The 27,581-nt window shown below is 44.0% G+C and overlaps 1 protein-coding gene across 2 annotated transcripts in view; it reads left to right on the top strand.

Moving 5' to 3' along the window:
- Positions 1-27,581, top strand: part of CPPED1 (calcineurin like phosphoesterase domain containing 1) — an 887,250-nt gene that overhangs the window by 556,379 nt on the left and 303,290 nt on the right. For both annotated transcript variants that reach the window (XM_069210177.1, XM_069210176.1), the window contains exon 3: positions 25,451-25,873. In XM_069210177.1, the coding sequence (XP_069066278.1) occupies positions 25,451-25,873 (423 nt within the window). The remainder of the gene's footprint in view (positions 1-25,450; positions 25,874-27,581) is intronic.

Raw genomic sequence — 27,581 nt, forward strand, 5'->3', positions numbered from 1 at the left:
GTTGGAGTGGGGGGACATGGGGGACAAGGGTGGGGGGGACGAGGGGACAGAAGAATTTTCCCTTCTGTTCTGTATTTCGCAGGGCCATTAGCGCATGAAAGCGCTACCTATACTGGCCCTGCACTTGACTTGTGACCTGGCTCCAGGACACTCGCCCTGTGCCCTTTTGTTGTGCTGCAGCACACAAGGGATTCTTTCTCACCTTGCCGCCACAGCCGCCTGCAGTTCTGAGAACAGAGGGAGAGGAGAGGCCCTTTGTTGATTGCTGTCTGCATCCCGTCCTTCCTGAGCCCTACCCTTCCCTTCCCTTGAAAATCGAACCCTGAAGACAGCAGCAAGACTTGAGAAGATAAGGAGGTTTGAGTAATTAAATAAAGTATTGCCAAGTAACTCCCTTTCTTTTTAAATACAGTGCTGTATTGCAGAGTATGTCCCTTTCTAAAAACACTATTGTTGAGTTACTGTGAGATATGAGCAGGGCAGGCTTTAGAGCGCTAGTGGCACCCTGTGCGCCAATGTTGGTTAGGGCCCCCCTTTCTGTCGCCTCTCTCTCACTCTCTTCTCTCCTCTGTCTCCAGCTCGCCTGCCCCAGTGCTAAATATTGTCCCCTAAGTTGACATCCTGCCCCCCCCCCAACATTTCGGTCCCCTATCTCTCCCTCAGCCTTCCTGGTATTTGTGAAAGCCCGCTCTAAAGGCCAAGGGCTGTCTGTAAATCTTATTTCCTGCCAATGGCCTGTGGATGCAAAGCCGGCACTGTGGCAGCTCACAGGCTTTACAGGACTTCACAGGCTGTGGTGGAACAGAGCCTGACACTGCTGGATAGACGGCGGAGAGACTAGCACACAGCATGGGTCCCAGGAAGAACCAGATGGCCTGAGAGATCAACAGGGCTAGGTAAGGCAGCAGGGCCTGCTCTAGGGCGATGCAACCGGTGCCGCTGCACTGGGTGCTGACTTAGGATGGGGGTCCTGTGTTTGCAAGTGTATTGTGACTTTAAAAGCACCTGCTGGGTGTTCCTTGCCACCAACAGTTTCAGGCAACAATAAAAATCTCAAGATAATTCCGGTGATTAATGGTGTTCCTGGAGAGAGATTTAAGTTTTGTCTAGTCGGAGTTTTAACTCATCATAACGTACAGGGTTACTATGCCTGCTACAAAGAACGTCTACATGCAGATCACAAAGTCTATATAATGTGAATAGGTCAGTGAGTTACTGCTTTTGTCAGATGCAGGAAAGTACCCTCTTTTTGGCATGGTTACCCCACTTTTTGCCTGTTGTCAGTATGTTTTGACTGTGTTCACTGGGATCCTGCTAACCAGGACCCCAGTGCTCTCTCCCATTACATTTGGTTGCTTGGACCACACACACCCCACATTTGGCGTACTGGTGCCCCTTATAATTCCCTAGTATATGGTACCCAGGGCATTGGGAGATCAGGGGTGCCCCATGGGCTGCAGCATGTATTATGCCACCCATAGGAGCCCATGTAAACTGTGTCTGCAGGCCTGTCATTGCATCCTGCGTGAAAAGGTGCTTGCACCCTTTCACTTCAGGTCACTGCACCAAGTCACTGTAAGTCACCCCTATGGCAGGCCCTCCTAGCCCAGAGGGCAGGGTGCAAGTACCTGAGCGTGAGGGCACCTCTGCAGGAGCAGAGGTGCCCCCACAAACTCAGCTCTATTTTCCTGGACTTCGTGATTGCGGGGACGCCATTTTACGCGTGTACTGGACATAGGTCACCACCTATGTCCAGCTCCATAATGGCAACTCCGAAACCTGGGCATGTTTGGTAACAAACATGTCAGAATCATACGCCAATCCTATTGTTAGTATTGATTGTATGATTCCATGCACTTTGGGGGCTCCTTAGAGGATCCCCAGCATTGCTCCTATCAGCTTTCTAGGATTTTCCGGGCAGCCCATGCTGCTGCCACCCCTCAGACAGATTTCTGCCCTCCTTCTGCTGCTTGAGCAGCTCATGCCCAGGAAGGCAGAACAAAGGATTTCCTTTGGAAGAGGGAGGCAACACCCTCTCCCTTTGGAAATAGGTGTTACAAGGCTTGGGAGGGGTAGCCTCGCCAAGCTACCGGTATGCTCTGAATGGCACATTTGGTGCCCTCCTTGCATAAACCAGTCTGTACCGGTTCAGGGACCTCAGCCCCTACTCTGGTGCCAAACTGGACAATGTAAATGGGCGTAACAACTCCCCTGTCCATCACCACCCCATGGGTGGTGCCTGGAGCTCCTCCAGGTGGCCACTTGATTCTGCCATCTTGAACCCAAGGTGGGCAGAGGCCTCTGTGAGCATCTGAGTGGCCAGGTCAGTCAGGTGAAGTCACAGCCCCCTCCTAGGTGGTCATCCTGCTAGGTGACCAATCCCCCTTTCTGGGCTATTTAGGGTTTCCCTCTTGGGTGGGTCCTCAGATTCACTGTGCAAGATTCCAGCAGGACTCCTCTGCAACGTTTAGTTTGACTTCTGGCCACTGGAACCGCAACTGGACTTCACAGGAACCTACAATCTGCAGCTCCAGCAACGACTGCGCCCTGCAACATTGTGTCTCCGGCTCTTTCCACCAACTGCAACAATGACAGGCTGTGTGGATCTCCTCTCCTCCTGAGCTGCGTGGATCCTGAATCATGGGTGGTAGTCTGGAGTGGTCACCTTGGTCATCTCTACCAGCTGTCCAACTTTGGAGTCGGTAGGTCCTTGCCTTACCATGCAGGACAGTACCCCTATGCGCCGCGTCTCTTGCAGCTACCAAGGCCTGTTGTTATCTCCTCCAAGGGATCTTCAGGCTCCATGTGGCCCCAGCACTCTTCTCTCTGAAGCACAGCCCTCAACGCGCTTCGCCTGCGACGTGGGACCTCTCTCCAGGTGTGCTGCGTGGGATTCTCTGCAGCTCCTGGGCTCCTTGCCTGTAGGTCTTTTGTGGGGGCTGCCTCTCCTTCTCCAGGCTCTCTGCCTTGCTGATGGTCACCTGGGACTCCCCTCCATGGGTTGAGTCCCCCTGGACCTAGCTGGTCCCCGGCAGCTCCACTTTTGTCCGCCTGCGGCATTTGCCTTTGCCAAGGATTGCTGGTGGGTTTTCCAATCCACAGACTGACTGCAATTCTTCATTCGGCGTGGGACATCGACTGCATCACCTAGGAACTCTTCATCTGCTCCAGTGCTGCATTGCTGACCGTCTTCGTCTCCCCGTCGACCAACTCCTGCATCCACAGATGGGTGGGTAGTGGCTCCTGTCACGACCTGACACTCCTACGTAAACTGGATTTGGTCCCCTTATTTCCCAGGTCTTCCTCTTCCAGGATCCACCTCTAGTTTTGTGCAGTCTTGCCCGCGTTTTGCAATATCCTTCTCTGAAGTCCTTTTGGTGGGTTCGGGAAAAACCAGTAACTTACCTCTTTTCTCATGGTCGCTGGGGGGCATTCTGGCACTTACCTTTGGGGTTTCCTAGTTCCTGCAGCACTCCTCTACTGATTACACTTCCTTGCATGGGGACCCGGCTTTCGCATTCCACTTTTTAAGTATATGGTCTGGTCCCCTCTAGGCCTTCAGTGTTGCCTATTGCTTTTCACTGTTTTCTATTGCTTTTTATGCCAATTTCTGATTGCTACTGTACATATAACAGTATGCTAATTACATCCTATTGGAGTATTGCCTATCTAGTTTTTTAGTGTTTGTGGTACTGTAATAAGGAACCTTTAATTTCGTAACACGTGTTTCTTTCATGTGTGTAAGTGCCGTGTGACTACAGTGGTATTGCATGATCTTTGCATGTGTCGTAGATAAGTCTTGGCTGCTCCTCCACAGCTACAGACACTGTCTACACTTCACTAATAAGGGGATACCTGGACCTGGTATAAGGTGATAATACCATAGGTACTCACCACACACCAAGCCAGCTTCCTACATCAGAGAGCCCGCTCCTTTTTTGTCCCCTGCAATTTATAAATTAAAACTGAATATAGAACAGTGAGCAATGAACTCATCAAAGAGCTGCATGCAAACATCAAGGTATAGATCAGAGCATTATGATTTCCCCCCACTTTTTCATTAACTTAATGTTGCAAAACTAGTTACTTTGAGCGTAAATCAATTCTTAATATTAAAGAGAGCCCCCAACCATGGTGTTAATTTTTTAATTCAGAGTTTGCGCTTCTCTAGATAAAGCACTCTTAAACTATACCTGCTACCAGTATGGATGACCTATGACACCTACACCTTGTAGTCCTCTGTCCTATGTAACATTTCATATACACTGATTTACACATATATGAGGATTGTCTCTGCATAATGTCTGTGTGATATAAAGTGCTTTGACACCCTAGACTGGTATGAGGGCTGAATGATGGAACAACACATATGTATATCATGCATGCCTTAACATTGCGGTCTCAACAACGACCGTGTCTTTACTACTCATGCCTTTACAACAAATTGCTGTAAAAGAATGTTTGGTAAAGGAACATGTATGGTAAATTCTCCCCGCCCTGCCCCCTTACACCTGATACCATACTCCCAATCACTTAAAACTGCCCCTGCCCTGAGCCCTAAACCTCCTGCCCTGAGCCCTAAAAGTAACCCTGCCCTGTCCTTAAAACTACCCATCCCCCACTCTGAACCCTAAAACCTACCCTGAACTGCCCTAAAAACTACCTTGATGCCTCTGCCCCCCTGAACCCTAAAACCTACCCCGCTCTGTCCTAAATACTACATGACCCCCACCCTGTTCCCTAAAACCTACCCCACCATGCTAGCCCCATATCTGTGGTAATGGCAGCGTGGTCAATGCATTGCATTGCATTGATTGCCTTGTAAGGGATATTTCCCGGTATGAGTGGTGCTATAAAACGAATGAAATGCATCTGAGAGAGAATTGTGATGGATTGTAGTGAGGGAATCCGTGGCGGAGGTGGTCACTGGGGAGCGCCAACAAACAATGTTGCACAGGGCGCCACCAGCACTAAGGCCGGCCCTGTCAGACAGCACAGCAGTTCACAGGAATGCAGCAGTACAGAGGCTGCCACTTGACAGTCAGACAAGGACCTAGCAGCAATCATAGGCCTTACTGACCTTCACAGGCAGGCGGGGTCCCAGAGACTGAGACAGTCTGACTAGAAAGAAAGCTCCTAACAGGCAGCACAGTGCATTGCAGGCAGCACAGGAATCAACAGGAAGCACTGCGCCCAGCAGGCAGTACATGCCTTTTATGACTTCACACAGGCAAACAGCAGCACAGAGCTTGTCGCTGCCTAATAGGCAGCCAGGGGCCCAGGAGACAGGGAATTGAAGGCCGCACAGGACTCGACTGGAGGCGACCGCCTCCTCCCAACGCCCCCCCCCCCCCCACGGCAACCCTTCTGGGTGCAAACTTTGTGCAGGGGGCCCACCTCAAGGTTGTCCCTGTCCCCCCCAGAAATTTTGTGTCTCCTACGCCCCTGAGCATTATAATGTTTGGCAATGTTTCTGAGGAAAGGGCGTGGCCTGTGAGCTCTCTCCCAGTCTTAGCATGACCTTGCATCTGCTTCGGACCATGCCACTCTTCCCTATCATAGTTTTATTTTGGCATGGAAAACCAACATCACGAGTAGGTCAGGTCTTAATGTGGTGGTCAAGACCTACTCCTTTCCCCTGTATCTAGTTTGCCAGCTCATTAAAAAAGACTGGAGTCATTAAGAACATTAATCACATGCCCATGCTGGCTGTAAATATTCAGACTAGTATGATGACCAGGTAGTGAGGGTCTCACATATAAAAATCCCGCTCCGCCCAATTGATAAAAATGGCTTAGCGGACCCTTTTTTTCCTACCTGACATTTTCTGGCTCTTCATTTCAGGTCCCACTTGGCAGGGGGATGTGGAAGGAGGGTATGTGATTCGACCAGCCTGGGAGGGACCTCTGTGGCCACATCTTCAGTGGTGGACGGTGCCCTCCAGGCTATCTTTCCTCAAGCCAGAGTGTCTGGAGGAGGTGTGACAGTGTGTCCCTCCTACACTATTCAAGATAAGGTCAGCAAAATTCTGGCCTTACCTTGGGTGGTGCATGTCACGCCACCTCAAGCAATTCAGTGTTTCCATTCAAATTAGCACCTGTCTACAGGCACTGACTGGTGCCGATTTTTGTTGGGGATCCCCACCAGTCCCAGCAGGCGTCTTTCTAACGGTGCAGTAGCCCATCCAACGCTTGGGGGAGAGCTATTACACTTTAGATCCTGAGCCACAGATATTCCTCCGTAGGGTAAAGGCCCAGATCTTGATCAGTCTGTGGGAGTTACATGTCTCCTTCCTGCTACAGTATACTTTGCAGACTGCCACATGGCAGATTAGCACCTGCAGGCAGGGTTTCAAAAATGAATGCCTGTTTAATAGTGCACCACATTTCCCACTCAGCAGCTCCATCAATAAACGTCTTATTGACAAGAAGTTGGCATTTAGTCAGACAGAACTACTTTACAGCAATATAATTCCTACCTTCAAGTTGTGGATTTGGCAGTTTGAAATCTCGAGGGTCATTTACTTCTTTATTCAACTGGGTCTGAGGTAATTATATAATAGGAGCGCCGCTATGGAGGGATTTTGTGTGAGCCATTCAATTAGAAAAAAACTGCATCCAGTGGTTTTTACACCGAAATATATGATTTGTTTATGTTTTATTGTATGCATTCCTTAACCGCTTGAGTGCGGGCGTCGGCCACTGGCCGACGCCCACACACCCTCCCTGGTGCGGGTCACGACCAGTGGCCGACACCAGGAAGGGCATTAATAAATCCTCGGGTGCGTCGCGCCCGAGGATTTTTTTTTTTATTTTTTACTACCCCCGGGAGACACGGAAGCTACCGTGTCTCCCCCCGCCCCCCACCCGCCCGTTGCAAAGGTGTTTTCCCCATGAAAGCAGGAAGCAGCCTTGCGGCCGCTTCCTGCTTTCATGGGGAAAACGGCCTTTTACACGTTCGGGAAGGCCTCGTAAGAAAGGGGAGAGTCTCCCCTTTCTTACGAGGCCTTCCTGAAAGTGTTTCCTGGCCCCCGGTCGCAGCTGTGCTGCGATCGGGGGCCAGGAAACACTTTCAGGTTTCCTGGCTCCCCCGATCGCAGTACAGCTGCGATCGGGGGGGCCAGGAAACATTTTGAAAAGGCCTCGTAAGAAAGGGGAGACTCTCCCCTTTCTTACGAGGCCTTCTGAAACGGTTTCTGGCCCCCGATCGCAGCACAGCTGCGATCGGGGGCCAGGAAACCCCACTAGACACCAGGGATTTCACTTTTGGGGGGCGGCCCCCCCGGAAAACGGTCCGCCCCCCCCGGCATAATTTTTTTTATTAAAAAAAAGGTAGGTGCCCCCCAGGGGATTTTTTTTTTTTCAAAAAAAAAAAAAATGAAAAAAAAAATGAAATGACAGGGGGTCGCCCGTGGGCAGGATGACCCCCTGTGGGGGCAATTTTTTTTTTAGATGTTGTAGGGTTTCCCTGGGGGCCATTTTGGCCCCCAAGGAAACCATACAGCAACTAAAAAAAATATATATGTATATATCTATATATATATATATATCTATGTAGATAGATATATCTAGGTACATGGATATATCTATAGATATATCTATGTAGAGATATATATATATATATATATATATATATATATATATATATATATATATATATAGGTAGATCTGTATCAAAGAGATTTATAAAGCGCGCTACTCACCTGTGAGGGTCTCAAGGCGCTGCCGGGGGGGGGGGGGGCAGGGGAGGGAAAGGGGCTAGGAGGTTCACTGTTCAAAAAGCCAGGTTTTGAGGCCCTTCCTGAAAAGAAGTAGGTTTTGGGTCTTGCGAATGTGAGTTGTGAGTGCGTTCCAGGTTTTGGGTGCAATGTAGGAGAAGGATCTGCCCCCGGTGGTGGTGTGTTTGATGCGGGGGACAGAGGCGAGAGAGAGGTCAGCTGAGCGGACGTTTCGTGTGGGGGTGTGGAAGGTGACTCTCGTTGAGGTAGGCAGGGCCTGTGTTGTGGAGTGATTTGTGTGCGAGGATGAGGATCTTGAAGGTGATCCTTTTGTCAATGGGGAGCCAGTGGAGGGATTTGAGGTGTGGAGAGATGTGTTCGTGTCGGCGGAGGTCGAGGATGAGTCGTGCTGCTGAGTTCTGGATGCGTGTAGTTTGCACTTGAGTTTTAGAGTGGTGCCGGCGTAGAGGGCGTTTCCGTAATCAAGCCTGCTGCTGATGAGTGCGTGAGTGACAGTTTTTCTGGTCTCTGTGGGGATCCATTTGAATGTTTTTCAGTATACGGAGTTTGTTGAAGCATGAGGAGGTAAGAGCGTTGATTTGTTGGGTCATAGAGAGGGAGGAGTCTAGGATGATGCTGAGGTTGCGTGCGTAGTTGGCGGGGGTGGGTGCAGGGCCTAGCGTGGTGGGCCACCATGGGGGGTCCCAGGTGTTTTTGTGTGGGCCAAAGAGGATTATTTCGGTTTTGCTTGAGTTGAGTTTCAGGTGGTTGGCTGTCATATATACATCACTTTTGTCAATATGTGTGTGGTTTCCCTGGGGGGAAAAGGGTCCGACTTGTCTAGTGGCAGTTTTAGTGCCATAAAGAAGCGCAGAAGGTTTATATGCCTACTGCAAAGAGCACATCTGTATTTTATGTAAATAGCTGAGTACATTAGTAAAGTCTATGGAGAGATGAAGGGCACTTTTGCTGGGTGGTAATGAGGGAATCCGAGGAGGAGGGAGTGGGAGCACCAATAATGATTGTTGGACTGGGCGCAGGAGGTGCTAAAGACTGTGACGAATGGTATGTGACAAGGTGTTTTTTGAGTGTCTTGAAAGTACGTGCTGATTGAGGGAAGAAGCGCAGGTAAGGTGGCCTCTACTGTTGCACGTATCTCACACACACCATCGATTTTGTGACTGTCTACGTAGGCTAGTGTTTTAGAGCAACAGTTTAGCCAATAGCAGAGATGGCATCTTGATGGATGACTGCTGCCTGCACTTGGGTTATAGAGGACCGCTCTGACATAGGATCAGAGACTGAGACATCAGATACTGAGACAGCATCTGAGGGATAGGACAATGGCGCAGACTCTGGGAGTGATTTTTCAGTCAGAGGAGTCCCATTCGAAAACTCCTCTTCCAGTACATTATGAGGGAGGTGATGAGGACAGTCCTGCTGTCCCTTCGCAAGCTGTTCGTGCAACTGGGTAATAGTGGGTTAGGCCAACCCAGAGAGCAGGTGAATGCGGCGGCAAGCAGAGAGAGAGTGCTCTCGTGGGAGCTCACCAATTTAGTTCAGCCCCAAATTCCACCACCCAAATCATATTGTGGAAACATCAAAATTGTCTATGGCAAAACAAACTGGTTTTGTAAGGCAGGCACCTGTGTTTTTGGTCCTGGATTCGGCGGCCATATAGAGAAACACACTAAACCCAAACATTTCTGGAAACTAGACATTCGGGGGAGTCCACAGAGGTGTGACTTGTGTGGATTCCCCAAAGTTTTCTTACCCAGAATACCCTGCAAAGCTGAAATGTTGAAAAAAACCTCTATTTTTCTCGCATTTCTGTCACACAAACTACAAGAATATGCTGGGATCCACAACATTCCTGCCACCCAGTGACTCCTCACCTGTCCTGATAAAAACACTACCCCACTTGAGTGCCTACACCTAGTGCCTGTGTCAGGAATGGATCACCCCATGGTCAACAGCTGCCTCACGTAAGGACCAACATTGACCGTTGTGTGATCTATTCCTGTCGCAGGCACCAGGCCTAACCACACAAGTGAGGTATCATATTTATCGGGAGACTTGGGGGAACGCTGGGTGGAAGGAAATTTGTGGCTCCTCTCAGATTCCAGAACTTTCTGTCACCGAAATGTGAGGAAAACGTGGTATTTTAGCCACATTTTGAGGTTTGCAAAGGATTCTGGGTAACAGAACCTGGTCCGAGCCCCACAAGTCACCTCATCTTGGATTCCCCTGGGTTTCTAGTTTTCAAAAATGTGCTGGTTTGCTAGGTTTCCCCAGGTGCCGGCTGAGCTAGAGGCCAAATTCCACAGGTAGGCACTGTTTTCTATGAAAAAATGTGATGTGTCCACGTTCTGTTTTGGGGCATTTCCTGTCGCGGGCGCTAGTCCTACCCACACAAGTGAGGTATCATTTTTATCGGGAGACTTAGGGGAACGCCGGGTGGAAGGAAATTTGTGGCTCCTCTCAGATTCCAGAACTTTCTGTCACCGAAATGTGAGGAAAACTTGTTTTTTTAGCCACTTTTTGAGGTTTGCAAAGGATTCTGGGTAACAGAACCTGGTCCGAGCCCCGCAAGTCACCCCTCCTTGGATTCCACTACGTCTCTAGTTTTCAGAAATGCACAGGTTTGGTAGGTTTGCCTAGGTGCCGGCTGAGCTAGAGGCCAAAATCTACAGGTAGGCACTTCTCAAAAAACACCTCTGTTTTCTTCCAAAAATTTGGATGTGCCCACGTTGCGCTTTGGGGCGTTTCCTGTCGCGGGCGCTAGGCCTACCCACACAAGTGAGGTATCATTTTTATCGGGAGACTTGGGGGAACGCCGGGTGGAAGGAAATATGTGGCTCCTTTCAGATTCCAGAACTTTCTGTCACCGAAATGTGAGGAAAACTTGTTTTTTTAGCCACTTTTTGAGGTTTGCAAAGGATTCTGGGTAACAGAACCTGGTCCGAGCCCCGCAAGTCACCCCTCCTTGGATTCCCCTAGGTCTCTAGTTTTCAGAAATGCACAGATTTGGTAGGTTTCCCTATGTGCCGGCTGAGCTAGAGGCCAAAATCTACAGGTAGGCACTTTGGAAAAAACAGCTGTGTTTTCTATAAAAAAAATGGGATGTGTCCATGTTGTGTTTTGGGGCATTTCCTGTCGCGGGCATTAGGCCTACCCACACAAGTGAGGTATCATTTTTATCGGGAGACTTGGGGGAACACAGAATAGCAAAACAAGTGTTATAGCCCCTTATCTTTCTCTACATTTTTTCCTTCCAAATATAAGAGAGTGTGTAAAAAAGACGTCTATTTGAGAAATGCCCTGCAATTCACATGCTAGTATGGGCACCTCGGCGATGTGCAAATAACCACTGCTCCTCAAAACCTTATCTTGATCCCATTTTGGAAATGCAAAGGTTTTCTTGATACATCTTTTTCACTCTTCATATTTCAGCAAATGAATTGCTGTATACCCAGTATAGAATGAAAACCAACTGCAGGGTGCAGCTCATTTATTGGCTCTGGGTACCTAGGGTTCTTGATGAACCTACAAGCCCTTTATATCCCCGCAACCAGAAGAGTCCAGCAGACAAAACGGTATATTGCTTTCAGAAATCTGACATCGCAGGAAAAAGTTACAGAGTAAAACATAAAGAAAAATGGCTGTTGTTTTCAGCTCAATTTCAATATTTTTTTATTTCAGCTGTTATTTTCTGTAGGAAAACCTTGTAGGATCTACACAAATGACCCCTTGCTGAATTCTGAATTTTGTCTAGTTTTCATAAATGTTTAGCATTCCGGGATCCAGCATTGGTTTCACACCCATTCCTGTCACTAACTGGAAGGAGGCTGAAAGCACCAAATATAGTAGAAATGGGGTATGTCCCAGTAAAATGCCAAATTTGTGTTGAAAAATTTGGTTTTCTGATTCAAGTCTGCCCGTTCCTGAAAGGTGGGAAGATAGTGATTTCAGCACCAGAAACCCTTTGTTGATGGCGTTTTCAGGGAAAAAACCACAAGCCTTCTTCAGCAGCCCTTTTTTCCCATTTTTTTGGAAAAAACTAAATTTTCACTGTATTTTGGCTATTTTCTTGGTCTCCTCCAGGGGAAACCACCAACTCTGGGTAACATTAGAATCCCTAGGATGTTGGAAAAAAAAGGACGCAAATTTGGCGTGGTTAGCTTATGTGGACAAAAAGTTATGAAGCCCTAAGCGCGAACTACCCCAAATAGCCAAAAAAGGGCTCAGCACTGGGGGGGAAAAGGCCCAGCAGCTAAGGGGTTAAGGCTAGGGCTTGTTTTGTATCAGAGCTTTCAACATCTTTTTTCTCAATGCCCTGCTTTACCAATTTTGCAAGCAATTTATTTTTACTATATATCAATTTCTCAAAATAAAGTTGTGATTTGGTATGGATTTTGCATTTTTTTGGATAAATGCAAGCCATGCATGCTATTTGTAAAACGCCTTCTATACTACACCAACTCATCATATTATTTGTAAATCTGACTAAAAATAGATTTTTTCTACTGATGTTACTGTAATAAAGTTGTGAGTTGTTATTCCGTTGCCGTGGAACAATATTAGCAAATTCCTATTGTAGGAATTTTTATTCCATATGCAAACTATTCACACAAATCGACAAGGACACTGCATTTGTAATGTGCTAGCACACAGTACAATCGTTTTTGGTGGGAAGTTGCATCCTGGGAGCAAGAGTTCAGTGGTACCTATTAACCTTGCTGCGTGCTTGCAGCAGAAATACAAGGGCGCTTGAGTACCTGTAAGACCACTGCTGGTGTCAGGAGAGCTGTTATCATTGCAGTCTCCGGGCAATTTCAATTCCCCTGCACCTTTAACCCAGACTGCTAGATGAAAAAAAACATAATCAAAAAAATGTTAAATGATTCACACTGTTTTGGGAAAAAGCGAAATGCGTCTAGACTGGCCACAGTCATATAAAATCGTAACCTGCTGCAAGGTAAACCAATTTTGATAAAAATCATTGAAAAAATATATCTGTGTAGGAACAGCTGTCGGGCGTGAAAGGATGATATGTAGGAGACATTATATTTGCTTCACCCTAACAATTCTTTTTAATGGCGTTTTCATTTGTTTAAATAATATCTTTTCAAAGACTTGGGGCCAGATGTATCATTTTTTTACAATAGCGATTACCTAATTGCGATTTTTAGCGAATCTGAATTAAGTAATCGCAATTGGAATATATGAAATTCCAGGAGTTTCATACTGTGATTCGCAAGGGCTCGCAAATGGACCTACCTTATTAATATTCATGAGGTAGGTCGCAATTTGCGAGCCATTGCGAATGGCTACAATCACAGGGATGGTGGCCTGCTGTGATTGCTTTTCAATAAAGCAATCTTTTTTTTTGAATGCAGCCAGTTTTCCTAAAAAGTAAACAGGATGCGTTTAAAAATGAAAAGTTTTCTTTTCATTGTAAAAGAGTAGACAGTGGTGCGTGGGACCACTGCCTGCTATTAAAAAACGTTTCCGCATGCATTCACAAAGGGGAAGAGGTCCCTCAGGGAGCTCTTCCCCTTTGTGAATGGCTTACCACCTACTTGAATTTGGTGGTAACTGCAATTGTTTTGCGACCGCATTCACGGTCACAAAACAATCATACACACCTCTGCGATTCGGTATTAGGAAGGGACGCCCTTGACACGCCCCTTCCTAATACCGAATCGCTATGTAGTCGCAAAACCAATTTGCGATTCAATAACAAGTTACCGAATCGCAAAATGCACTTGTTACATACCAAAATGCATTTTTGCGATTGCAAATGCCCGTTGGGTCGTTTGCGATTGCAAAAATGTTTGGTACATCTGGCCCTTGGAATCTTCCAATTGATTAGTGCAATAGTTCCACAGTTACTCCGGGAATCGGGGCATCTTTATAAGGTCCTCATTATATGAGATCCTCGATCTGGTTGGGATAAAATGAGAATTTTACCCAAATTGGCAGTATTGGAAGTGCAGTGGTATCACACTCTTTAGGTTTCCAGCAGACATATTTCACCAGTGTAAATGGACAAGTGCTCCGAAAAGTGCTGGAATGGTGCAAAACATACTAAATCATGGTAGGAACATTGATTGCCTCAATGGTTTCCCATTAGTTAGGTAGAATATTTACTGGTGCAACAGTAAAATACCACAGAATTCCCGTATCCCATGGTATAGGTAATTCCGAGTGCAGTATTACCACATTGGAAATACGGGAAACCATGTTACAAGGGCCTGCACACTGAAGTAGAATTACAATAACATGCTGGAAAATCAGTGATGTCTAAGTCACTTCTAGTGAAGTGATGCAACAAGTATTGTAAAAATGGACTGTCAATGTGAGTGGTAGGATGTTGTTTTGGGGGCCTAGATTGAGGTGGATGGAACATGTATTTCAGAGCAAATTGTTACATGTAGTTCACAATTGTTTAGTTTTTGGTAACCTCAGAGAGCCTGGTTATAAAAATAAGTATACTTTGGGTTAGTGGAAATGGCAGTGCCATGAAGATGGGTAGGCCAACCCTATGCTCTGCTTTCCACACAGGGATACGATTTTGCCAGGAAGACTGACTCAAGTCACACCCTGTATAAAACAAATGTTCCGGATATAAAAGGAGTTTTGCTTCTGCATTGTGGAGGAGGAGAGAAGTAGTGTAAGAAAGTAAATATGGAAGAAAGTAGGGCCAAGACACAAACTGGTAACACCAATGGAGCAGCTTAATTTAGGCCCACCATTTATAGGTCATGAATGTACATTTATATACCCATATATGACATTTATAGTCAACATGTGATTTACCTTCATTAACATGTGTGATGCATTTGAACCAATTAATGAATTGTAGTCATTAAGAATCCATATATAAGTGTATCAAATCATTTAATTGACCAATCTAATCATGTTTCTTTATATTCATGTCTACAATTTACCCCCATTATATATGTGTGTATATGTGTTGGAAATCGGCCCTTTTTGCGGGGTTATCCCCAAAACTTTGGCTTCTGGCCTCCTGTTTTTGATCCTGTGCTGGCTTTAGTCTCTGGGCACTTTACCAAGTGCACTTTGTCTAAATGGTATTGGTGATTGGTTTATCCATGATTGGCATATTTGATTGACTAGTAAGTCCCTAGTATAGTGCACCTTGTCTGCCCAGGACCTGTAAATCAAATGCTACTAGTGGGCCTTCGGCACTGATTGTGCCACTCATCTCAGTAGCCCTGTAACCTTGTCTCACACCTACCACTGCAGTGTCTGTGTGTGCAGTTTGAAACTGCCAATTCGACCTGGCAAGTAGGTGCACTTGCCAGGTCCAAACCTTCCCTTTTACTAGATGCAAGCCACCCTTAATGTACGCATAAGGCAGAGGCAGTCCCATGGGCAGGGTGCAGTGTATTTAAAAGGTAGGACATGTACTGGTGTGTTTCACATGTCCTGATAGTGAAATACTGCTAAATTCAGTTTTCACTGTTGCAAGGCCTATCTCTCTCATAGCGTAACATTTCTCTCCTAGGGTAACATGGGGATTGCCTTGAAACATTTAATTTAATTTCCCATTTGACCGCCATGTAAAAGCTGGCAGAGACGGAGTGCACGGGCCCCCGTGGACAACTCTGTCACAGTTTTCAAAGCGCGATCGGTGCTGTTGCTCCCTATGCACCACAACATGGCAGCTGGCTCAATTATGAGCTGGCGTCAATGTTGTGGGCTTTTTCCCCGCTGGGCCAGTGTGGGCCGTTTCTGACCCAGCGGGGAACTACTAACGGGGCCTGCGGGAAGGCGGCTGCGCTGGTGGCAACCTGACTGCAGCAGTTTGGTGGGCAGCCTTTTCCGCCCGCCAAACTGTTAATGACCCCCTACATGTACAACTGAAATTTTTTAAATGTACTGTAAACGTCAAAGAATTTGAAACTGCAGGCTAAAAATGTAATTATTATTCTCAGATTGATTCAAACAGAATACACTATGGCCGATTTTTGGGGCTTCAGTTGAATATAGAAAAGCTTCATCCTTCCTATTTTTTTTTTTTATCTAGATTTGTAAATTAAATAGAATGGATTATCATTTGTCTGTGTGTGTGCTGAATGCTTGTTTCTGTATTTTGTTTTGTGTTTCAAGTCATCAACAATGTATAGGCCGGGGTCCCCAGCTTTCAGTCTGTGGGGGGTCCCTAGATTACAATAATGATTCCCCAGGTTCCAGTATGATAAAGTGGGAGTCCACAGAATTCAAAAGGTTGTGAACCTCTGTTGAAGATAGCTTTTTACTTGGTGTCCTATTTACCATTAGTTCAAGAGTTCCGAGAGACATCTCATGGCAGAAACGGAAGCCCCTTAGAGGATGATGGAACAACTGACATTTCCAACACTAGCATTCTGGAAAGAATACATTGTCAATTGCTAGTCTGAGCCTATTCCCCTTTACAGTGTATAATCTGGTTGAAAGTCAGAACCGGCAGTCAAAACATAAGTGCCTTTTCATTTCTTAATCAAACGTCCATTGGTATTCAACAAAACTCTCTAGCACACTGCAGCACAAGTGGCAGGACCTGCTCAAAAAGAAGATGAACTTCACAATGGAAAACATGTTGTACTTTCACTCTCTCCTTCTGATGATGCTCTGGTAGGAGGTGTATAATTATAATTGTTTTGGTAGTGCACATGCATTGCGTGCTGAGGAGTCCTTGCGCTATTTCCCAGCCTTTGTGAAAATAATAACAAAACACTTTTTTTGTCTTCTTAAACTTTGGGGTGGGTTTATTTTTGTAAAAGTGCAGGATATTACTTAAACTACAACATTTACAGATATAATGATAAACAGATAAACATAACATTTTACAGATATATTTTATTTTGTTTTTGTTCTTCATTTTCGATTAGTGAACATGAAATCTATAAATGCACCGCCGCCTTTCTTGGGGACACAAGGTATGCCACCCATTCCGTGAAAACAGTGGTTTAATGGTTTTGAGACGTACCTGGGAGCGATTGGTGCAGCTCGTTTCAGATCTGAAAGGAAGAAGTGCTTTTTATTACCTCAGCAAGAAGAAGGAGATTTGGATGAATATCAAGTTGCAGTAAAAAAAATAGCAACGAGATTTGATGTCCAGCCCAGTTTGGTGGTATTAAGGCATAAATTCTTCAAATGTACACAAATGCACGAAGGAAGGAAAATAGAATTGGAGGGGTTCATTGAAGATTGTCTAGAATTTAAAGGGCGCAAAATACAAGGCAAAATTTATGTGGCAATCAGGGGTTTGAACATTTTGGGTTGGTACCATCAAGGGTTGTTTTTATGATATTTAAACCTGGAGCCAGAGAACAAGTCCTGGTGGTGAAAGAATCCATGGAGGAAGGTCCTTTTGAAAATGAGTTTCCAGTTGTCTTCGCTGAAGGCTTAAGGAAGATTGCTGGTTTTAAACATAGAATCAAGGTGAAGAAAAATGCTATTCCAGTGAAACAGAAACTTGGGTCTGTCCCATAAAGGTTAAGAGACAATCTGAAAGATGAACTGAATAAACGTCAGAGTATGGGTGTGATAGACCCTATTGACTCCAGTTTATGGCATTCACCTTTAGTTGTTGCCCAGAAATACAATGGGGACATGCGTTTGTGTTTTGATTTGAGGAGTCTCAACAAGGAAATATGGGTGGACTCATATCCTTCACCTAAAATTAGTGATCTCTTGAAAGAACCAAAGGGCGCTATGTGGTTTTCGAAGATTGATCTTGCATCAGCGTACCACCAAGTGGTGCTAGATGAGGAGTCTCGCCATTTTACAGCCTTCAATTTGCCATTTGGCACATTTCAATTTTGTAGGATCCCGTTTGGGTTAGCATCCGCAGCCTTGGGCTTCCAGCGCATAAGTTGTTAGGAAACATCAAGGGTGCGTTAGTTTTCCAAGGTGATGTGTTGATTATTGCTGAAAGTTTGGAAGAACATGACAGAGTCATTAGATCGGTTCTGAACATTTTTCAGATGAATGGAGTCATTGTGAAAAAAGAAAAGTGTGAATTTAATTTTTGGGGCACAGTGTGTCCATTAAAGGTATAGCACCTCGACCTGGTTTGGTTAAGGCTGTGTTGGATGCTCCCAAGAATAAAGACAAATTGTGCTCGCTCATTGGCATGTGCGAGTATTATGCTAGATTCATCCCAGCGTATGCTTCCAAAATGAAAGTGTTGTCTGATATGTTGAAAAACAAAGTTCCATTTGTGTGGGACAGTGAATGTCAAAAAACCTTTGACTGTGTCAAAAAGGAGTTGGCCACTGCTAGATCACTGAGTCCTTATGACCCTTGCAAGGAATGTATCATTACTGTGGATGCCAGTATATATGGGTTGGGTGCAGTTTTGTCTCAGGGTTCCAGTGAAGATGAGAAGATCATTAGTTATGCGCTCAAGAGTGCTGCGTGAGTCTGAGCTCAATTACTCGGTAATTGAAAAGGAATTACTTGCTTGTTACTGGGCGAGTGAGAAGTTCAGGAGTTATGTTTTGAGAAGGAGTTTTGTTATACAAATGGATCATAAGCCGTTGGTGTATATTCTGAGTGGTGATAAAATTAACTACACTATGCCACGCATTGCATGTCTTACAACAAAATTATTACAGTATAATTTTCAGGTGAGATGCATTCCAGGGAAGGCAAATTTTACGGCAGACTTTTTGTCACGGATACCTATTTCTGAACAGGATGGTTTTCACATTGATGAAGATATGGAAGATTGTTTTATAGCTGCCATTGATGTAGATGAATCAAAGGTTTGCTCTGAAACTGTTTGAAAGGATGCTGACAGCACAGATGAGGTGTTGAATTGAGTTAAGGAGTGTATAGTCAATGGGTGACCCAAGAAGAGGTGTTTAAGTACTGAGTTGCAACCTTACTCAATAATCTGTGAAGAATTGTATATTGAGGACGGTGTAGTGTTGAGGAATAAAAAGTGTGTACCCCCGGGGGATATCCGTTCTATGTTGATTAGTCATGCTCATGAAGGGCACTTAGGTTCTACCATGACAAAGAGACGATTGAAAGCTCATTATTGGTGGCCCTCCATGGACAAAGAGGTGGATGTGTTGGTCAATAAGTGTGTGGTCTGTAGTTGAGCTGAAAAGGGGTATAAAGTTGTGACGCCCCCTTTACAACCTATACCTGTGCTTGAGAAAGCTTGGGTGAAGGTCGCTATTGATATGGTGGAACCGTTTCATTTTCTTCCTTACCACTCACGTATGCCTTCGTGTTGATGGACTATCACAGCAAATGGCTGGAGGTTCGTTTTTTTTTCAGATCCCATGGTTGGCAGTGCCATACAATTTTTGAAAGACATTTTTATGAGGGAAGGGTTTCCGGAGTACATTGTGTCAGATAATGGTGTCCAGTTTGTTAATCATGAGATGGAAATCTTTTGGGGGGAAGCTGGAGTGAAACACTTGAGAAGTTCCCTTTATCATCATCAAACCAATGGGTCGGTGGAACGAATGAACAGAGTGGTGATGGAATGTATCAAGTGGGCTAAAAATAATGGGTATGACGTCATGGAAGCAGTGAGGTCTATGCTTTGGTTTTATCGCACTACTCCACATTCCCTCACAAAGGTTTCTCCATTTGAACTTCTGAAGGGAAGGTGGGCTACGTCTAGATTGTTTCCTGCCTGGTTAGCCAAGGCGGTAGAAGGTAAACTCATTGGTAAATTGGGCCCAGGTCAAATGCTGGTAAAAGTGAAGGAAAAATTAAGTGTAGGTATGACTTTAAAAAATCAACTAAAGTCCAGGTGTTTTGACCAGGAGATGTAGTATGTGTCAAGTTGTTAAGGTTAAAGGAGTTGAGCTTGATAAGTCGATTAATGGAACTGATAGGGTTTTGTCCAGAACCAGGAATAGTTAGTTGTCCAGTGATGCTGGTGAGGAGTTGGAACAAGAACACATCCCACGAAGATCTGTCCATGGGAAACAGGTACCGTGGAAACTCAAGGATTGTTATAGATATTAGGCTGATTCGCTTCGTAGCGCAATTACTCTGTAACTTATTCTATCCGCTCCATTTTTTTAAGGGGGTGTTGATGTAACGTTGTTATCTTTATGTATCTTTATGTATAGTTTACTTATCCCTATTAATGTAAAACATAAAAATAAATAAATGATTGATCTCTGTCGTTGTAAAAGAATGCTGATCTATCTCCGTCTTTGTAAAGAATGGTTATGTGTGGGGTTCTGTTGCCGTGGAGGCTCTGTGAGTTCCAATGAGAATGGATGGGGTCGCGGAGCAGTGAAGCAGTGGTTCCCTTGGTCGGAGCGATTCTTTTTTTTTTTTTAAACGTACCTGTAATAAGTTCACCGGCTTTTACGTCATTTTGGAATCACAACAATCTGATATCCACCAACTCTAAATCCAGACCCTTAATATTTTACTAAACTCCATCAGGTGGTCTGACCCACACAAGGATTTCATGTCCTTTCCTGCAGTTCTAGTTTCCATGACCCTTCACATATTATTCTGTAACCAAGCTCTCTCACAACCAAGTACCAGTGATGTCACCATGTGCAGCCATACTTCCACTTTGTGTGCTGCTAAGACTCTGGCTTGCCTTTATGAGTTGTAGAATGTTTGTACTGTATAAGATATTTTGCTGGCTACCATGGCTGATGCAGTGAGATGGGTTATGCTTCCACTTTCATATGTCTTGTTTTTGCCTAGGTGACATCCTAATTAAGCCACTGAAATTTGTGAAACTGCTGAATTTCACTATATGTTTTCAAAAAGTTGCATTATGCAATTTTGTGTAGTGTTGTACCTTAGAAACTGATTCACACAAAAATTGTAAGGGCATTTTCCACTGTAACTACTCTCCTTTCGTTATTTTTAGGTGTGGTACATACTTATGTATAAAAATGCATGCATGATACTGGAAAACCACATTTTGCTCTGAGCATATTCATGGGATTTTGTGAAGTGTTACATCAAATTGTCCAGTTTCACACCACTAGCCTTGTTTGACTGTCAGAGTGTATTGTTTTATGTGTGTTACTGGGGTGGGTACGAGAAGGGTAGCTCATTCTTGCTACAAGTAGCGATGTGAATCACAAGTCTGGGCCACTCTTTTTACCATGCCAAGGGCATATTTATGGTTTGTGGTGGTGGTCTTGGTTGCTGTTGCATTTTGCTTTTTCGCAGCACAAATGCATAGAGCTGGAAGGGAACCAGCCTTGCACCAGACAGCAGCGCAGCCCAGAAAAAGCATCTTACCTTGTTGTTCACCATGTCATGCCTGACAGAATTCTGGTAACAGAAAAGTGGTGGTAGGCCAACAGGTTAAACTGTAGACAAATGTGGGCAATTCTAACACACTGGAAAAACTAAGCAAATGCCTAGAGAATCCTCAGCTGGCTGTAACATGGCACTTTTTTTTCACAGACCTCATATCCCACCCTTCCTCCCACCACCAATAAAAAAAAATGCAGTGACGCAGCCTTAGTGCTTTTTTAGGTCGCAGCCTACTAGACAATGCATATGTCTAGTTTGCTAAAGCCATCTTGGAGACTTTCAGAAAGTTGAGCTAGGAATGCATTCTGCTTATTGATTACCATTAGCTGTGTGGTTTGTAACTCACACTTTCTGGATTTCTATTTGCTGGCTTTATTCGTTTTAGTCTCTCTAGGTTCTGTTTGTCCTTCCTGTTGCCTAAACGATGTTTACTGGATTCTTCCACAAACTCGCTTTCACAGGCCTTTAAATCTTGTACTTATTGCATCACATTTGCTGTGCCAAATGTCAGGTGCTTTCTTTTAAAGGCGTATGTTTACTTTTCTTTCTCTGACTTCAATGTGAGGGGGTTTATGTGATAATCTTGCTGGATACTGCTGGTAGAAAGGAGTTTTGTTTAGCACACGACAACATTTAAGTATACTGGGTAAGTATTTCAGAATATATCAGAATTATGAACTAACAAATGAAGCACATTTTTGTTACTTCTGAAGTGTGTTGGAAACAAATACTTTCACATGATCAAAACGAATCTATAAACTAGGTGATACAATTTCCACACATTGTCTTTGCACTAAATCGTTTTTATTAGTAAAAATGTATGTCTTTGCAAATGTACTGGTCATTTCAATTGAAAATGTGTTGTCTATAATGTCAGTGTGCCACCAAACCATGAATACTCCCCTCTATGCCAATCCACTCTATTCTGTACCATTCCACATCACTGCACTCTGCTCTGCACCACTCCACTTTACACCGCTCCATCCCACTGGACTCTTCACCACTGCACTCTACGTCACTCTATGCCACTCTACTCTGTGCTGCTCTAGTCTATACCACTGGACTCTATGCCACTCTACTCTGCATCACTCTACTATGCCACTCTGCTCTGTACCACTCAACTCTGTGCCACTCCACTATGTACCACTGCATTCTACTATGCTCTACCCTAATCTACACCACTGTATTCTACTACGCTGTCTGTACGCCACTGAATTCAATACCACTGCATTAAATGCCACTGCACTCTAGGCCACTATACTGTGCAACACTCAACACCAATGTACTCTACACCAGTCCACTCTACACTGTGCCACTTCAGTGTCTGCCACTATACGTGACTCAACACTTTGCCACTTCAGTGTACAACACTCTCTGCCACTCCACTCTACAACACTATTTGTCATTCTACTCCACAACACTCCACGCCACTCTCCTTTATGTCACTAATGTTTAGCCATGCTGCCAGCCACCCTGATGAACAACATGGCTAAGACACATTTGAAAAGCCAATAACTCTTGCATAGGCGAGATCTATTGGTTTTGCCAATGCTTGTTTACTTTCAGCAGCTGTGCTTCTGTACATCATGGGTGAAAACATTGACAAAGCCAATAGCTCTCATACGTGAGGCCTATTGGCTTTGCCAATGGTTGTTTTATGCAATGCCCTGGGGTGCACAGGTTCTCATGCATAGTGTCAAAGGCTTGCTCTGGTTATGATTGTAGATAGTCTGGTTTGATGAATTCTGTAACAACCCTACAAGCAGAAATTAAGATTACTAATTAAGATGTGAAAGTTGTCAGTATAGCTGCTGTTCAATTGTATTTGCAGGTCAAAAAAATAATCTGTGGGATTAACCCATACATTTTTAGGAACTACTGTCGTCTTGACATATTTAGTTAATTTTCCCTATAAACCCTTGCGCACACAGATTTTAAACTAGTGAATTGTTATATATCCCTCATGGCACAGCAAACACTTTATGAATGCAATGAGAATGAGTAATATGAGGCACCATGGACCCTGAATCATTTCAATGATTTGCAGTTATCTGAGTGTATGTACCTGTGTTGGTCACTTTGCCAGCCGCCATGGATCACCACCCATCACTGTATTATTCTGTTGTACATGACATGGTAATATCTCCAAGTAATAGATAAAAAATTGTATAGACAATCTAGAGTTGGAAAAATAGGCATATTTCTTTGATGTAGTACATGACAGTAGTTAGGTCACAAAATACTAACTAGGCCTTGCGGAACACAGACATCGTAGCTTTAAAATGATGTGTGCACAACTGTCACATATTTTCAGTCCTTTTCTGTAGCTCATGTTGCCAAACCAGAGAAGGGATTGTGCTAAAATGCGCAGCGTCTAGTTTTCACATTGCTCAACAACTATAATAGGTTCTGCCCGGTTTGGAGCCGACAAGATATAATAACGGTAGCTTGTGCACGTTTCCTGAAATCTGAATCAAACTGTTTGTTCATCATTCAGTACAACTGAAACACATATCGAGCTTGGGCAGACACTTCCATGCTCTAGCGACTATCATATTAGAAAAAAAGTAAGGGGAGAGCAAGGCAAACGAGCCGGTTGATTAGAGCCCGATATCTGATTTGGAGCATCATGACATAAAGATGAGTCAGACGATGCACGTCTAAGCAAAGATATTCTGATACAAACTGCTACAATTCACCAGGGCAGTGGCATAACTAACTGGTTTGACATGTCATTCAATCAATTCAGATATGTAGGTGCACTTATCACCCATGAGGGCATCCAGGCGTAGTGTCCGCTGCGTGGAATCTGGTCCAGGGACTTCATTCGATGTGTGTTTAAACATGATTGGAATGTGTTTAAGGTTCAGTCTATTCCTTATTTTGTGAGCCGATAAAGTCAAAGAAATAATTCTTATTCATATTGTTTGTCGGGGAATGGTTCATAAAAATATTAGTCTGCTTTGAAATATCATTTCTAGTGTGTATATGAGTTTCAGGTTCCAGGGAGGGGCTTTGCAAATCAGCTGTTGGTGAGAGAGAATCACTAACAGGGTTGTCTGGCTCCTAACTCTTCTTTATACATGTATAATTCAGTAGTAGGTGACATCTGACACTTTTCCTTCTCTCCAAAAATGTTACAGTTCCCTCCTTGGTTTTAGAAACTATACCGGATGCTATAACAATATCTTCAGGGAACACAATACCTCTTGACATGCTGAAATCTACTTCACACACTCTCATCACATGCCTATCACTTTTATTTGTTCCTTGGCCTGCCTTTTAAAATTCCTGTGGTTTGTTAGGTAAATGCTTTAGGTTTGTCCCGCCTTGAGGCTGTTTTGTTATCGCCTTGGAGACTGACCCTATTACATGGATTATTGAATGATCGGCCATATACCTTAGTGTCTGCGCACTACTTTTTTCTTTTGCCTCTCCGCTTCGCACATGTGGTGGAATGTTGTTACTTCCTCTGGCATCTTGCTGTTTGTCTGCTGTGTCTGCACCCGACAAAGGCTACAAGCTGGAGGGGGATTCTTTTTCATTTATTCATGTAGCGCAAACTCGACCATAAGATTGGAGGCTTACCATGAGCACCGGTTAAATTTGCAACCCCATTCCTAAACTCTTCCCAAGTTTAGCAACTGAAAAATATACAGACTGGTGCCTTTTAAATGGAAAAAACACGAGAGAAACCCTCAAAGCTGCTCTCCCCGGCACAGCGAGAGAGCCAATACTACAATATTCACTGCACTAGGGAAACTTACCCCATAATGCTTTGCGGGGTGGTCCTATTACAACACATTTTTGCCCATAACTCAGCCTGTGTGGGACCACCACCGCCAAAGTGTTCAACGCGACGTGCTCTTTCTGTCTAGCTCATCTCCTGGGTCCCCACTCTAGGTTGGGGGGACCCTAAAATCATAACCTCCTCCACCATTCAATGTCTTTTTAAGCTCTTTCATGATTGGAGCTTTTTTACTTTCCTGCTGGGAGTAGTTTGTGTTCTAATGGCCTTGTTTGTATTAATATTCTTGCATGCATACTACATCTGAAATTGTGTAATGAACTATGCACTCTAGGGGCTGAATATATGGTTACACTGCAGTGCTGTTTGCCCTTCTCTTTTCATGTGGTTATGCCCTCTAAGGTTGACTATATGGTTACATGACCATGTTTCTTCCTAATAACATTTTTATTGTGGTGTCCTCTGGGGGATGTTCTGACTATTGCAGTCTAATATCAAGTGTACAAAGGAATGCACAAACACAGTTTATTTCTGATAAAGGTTTAATGTGCTACATAGCTAAATATTAAAAAGGGCGAGACCTATTGGCTCTGCCAATGCTTGTTTATTTCTGTGCAGCAAAATAGGTATGAAATATGATAAAAAATCATTGTGTACAATACATATTTTATAACAAACCCATAGCAATTAACATTCTTGTTTTACAGGCACTCCATGGCAAAAGGAGCAAGAGCGAGATTTGAAGAGTGTTCTTCAAAATATCAGTGAAGACATACCATTGGTTTTTGTCAGTGGGAATCATGACATCGGTAACACCCCAACACCGGACACTATTGCTGCATATTGTAAGAGCTGGGGAGATGACTATTTCAGTTTTTGGGTCGGGGGAGTTTTCTTTATCGTGCTCAACTCCCAATTCTTCTTCGATTCCTCTAAGTGCGGCGAGCTGAAAGAGGCTCATGACCAGTGGCTTGAAGCACAGCTAGTAAAGGCCAAAGAACAAAAGTGCAAATATGCAATCATTTTCCAGCACATCCCTCTTTTCCTCAAAAACATTGATGAAGACGAAGATTATTTTAATATACAAAAGACCCTTCGACACGAGTTAGTGGAAAAGTTTCAAAAAGCAGGTATTGTACCTTCCAAACATATATTTTCAAATCGCTATTTTTTCTCTGCATCTCCAAATAAATAAAATACTAACTTATTCTGCAGTGGAGATATAGCACATTTGCTTAAGATATGATAAGGGCACAATACATTCTTAGACAAACAACAGAATTAAAATATTTTGGGCTTTATTTAGAGTTTGGCTGATGGTATACTCCATCACAAACTTGGTGAATATCACATCTGCTGGACAGCAAGTGCATTGTAGCCTATGGCCCTAGTAATGAGGCAGCCTTGATATGTGCCATGTTTTGACAAGTATATTGTCTGCCAAACTCTAAATAGGGCCGTAGATTTCTTACAGCATTGAATACCGAATTTCATTCAGATCATTGTAGTTTGAATCTCATTTGTTTACATATGTGGAAGATTTTTAAAAATACCTTTAAGACTTAAAATGTTTGTTAAGCTCGGAAACAGGCTTGGGTATCCAGAAAGAAGTGCAAACGCAAACCCCTTATTTGTTGAAACTTAACAACTTCTTTGTAGCTGTTTCTTTTTAAATATGTTTTAATTGTAGTTATAAAAAGAAAGTATTACCAATAAAAATTTCAATTCATTAAATAATGCTAACAATATTGTAGGTAGCACCAACATTATAACACAAAATGTGTTCTTTTTTACAGTTCTCTACTAGAATTCACCAGTGTTTAACTAATAGTTTTAGAATGTGCATATGAGTAAGGCTCTGCGTAACATAGGTAGATAGTCCATAATACTCCCTGGGTGCCCAAGCAAAAGCGCCAAACTCATCCAAAACATGGACTTGGAAATACCAAAGTGTACCAAAGATGGGGACTATGACATTTGTACTTTATATTATTTGTATAACGCCAGGCTCTTCGAATTTGTTTTTGGCTACTGGGGCATCCACTTATACAGTGGTTCATTGTGTTTCTTGAAGTTCTATTGGTGTGACATGGTCAAGGCTAGTCTTGGGGTTAGTGGCTGACGTAAGAGTGCTTATGTCTTATTGTGCTTTTTGTTTAGGGTTCTATGTTAATTATCCATCTCTGAATTTAGCTGGGAACTTGGGGGATATTGCGTTTCTGTGGCAAAAATTGAAAAAACATTAAGTATATCTTCATGAGTTTCCAAAGTTGTGAGAATCAATGAGATGCCATTTTTAATATTGAGTGGTATTTCAAATATTATGGTGAATTCAGAGCAGTTAGCAGTAATATCATCTTATCCTAAATGAAAGAACAGTGCAGGAAGACCCCTTCTCAGCAGAAGCCACTCCTGGCTCGTTCTTTCAGGGTGCTTAACTTCTCAGGATAGCTCTCATGCCAAGGACATGCTGAAACTCTTCCCCTAAACTGTCTCTCTTCCTACAGGGTCAGGCACAATATCTCTCAGCAGGCATGCAGTCTTCTAGGCTCTTCAGGTAGATCTTCATCCCCAGCAAGTAAAAAGTGTTGACCTCATCTAATGCCCCTCACCTCCGTAAGACTGGCTGTCAGACAGACACCTATCCTTGTAACACAGCAGCTGTTCTAGTATTCTGCCGAGAATTATTTTCCTTGGTCTAGAAGAACTTGTGACTGAAACAAAGTGGGGTAGTTTGGGTGCCACTTTTTTTTACATATTTTTATGATGGGATGTGAATCCACTGTCTTATGCCTCAGAACTGTTTTGAACTGGCTTCTTTTTAAATATAATTTTCAG

Source organism: Pleurodeles waltl, chromosome 10, assembly GCF_031143425.1.
Source record: "Pleurodeles waltl isolate 20211129_DDA chromosome 10, aPleWal1.hap1.20221129, whole genome shotgun sequence".
Lineage (NCBI taxonomy): Eukaryota > Metazoa > Chordata > Amphibia > Caudata > Salamandridae > Pleurodeles > Pleurodeles waltl.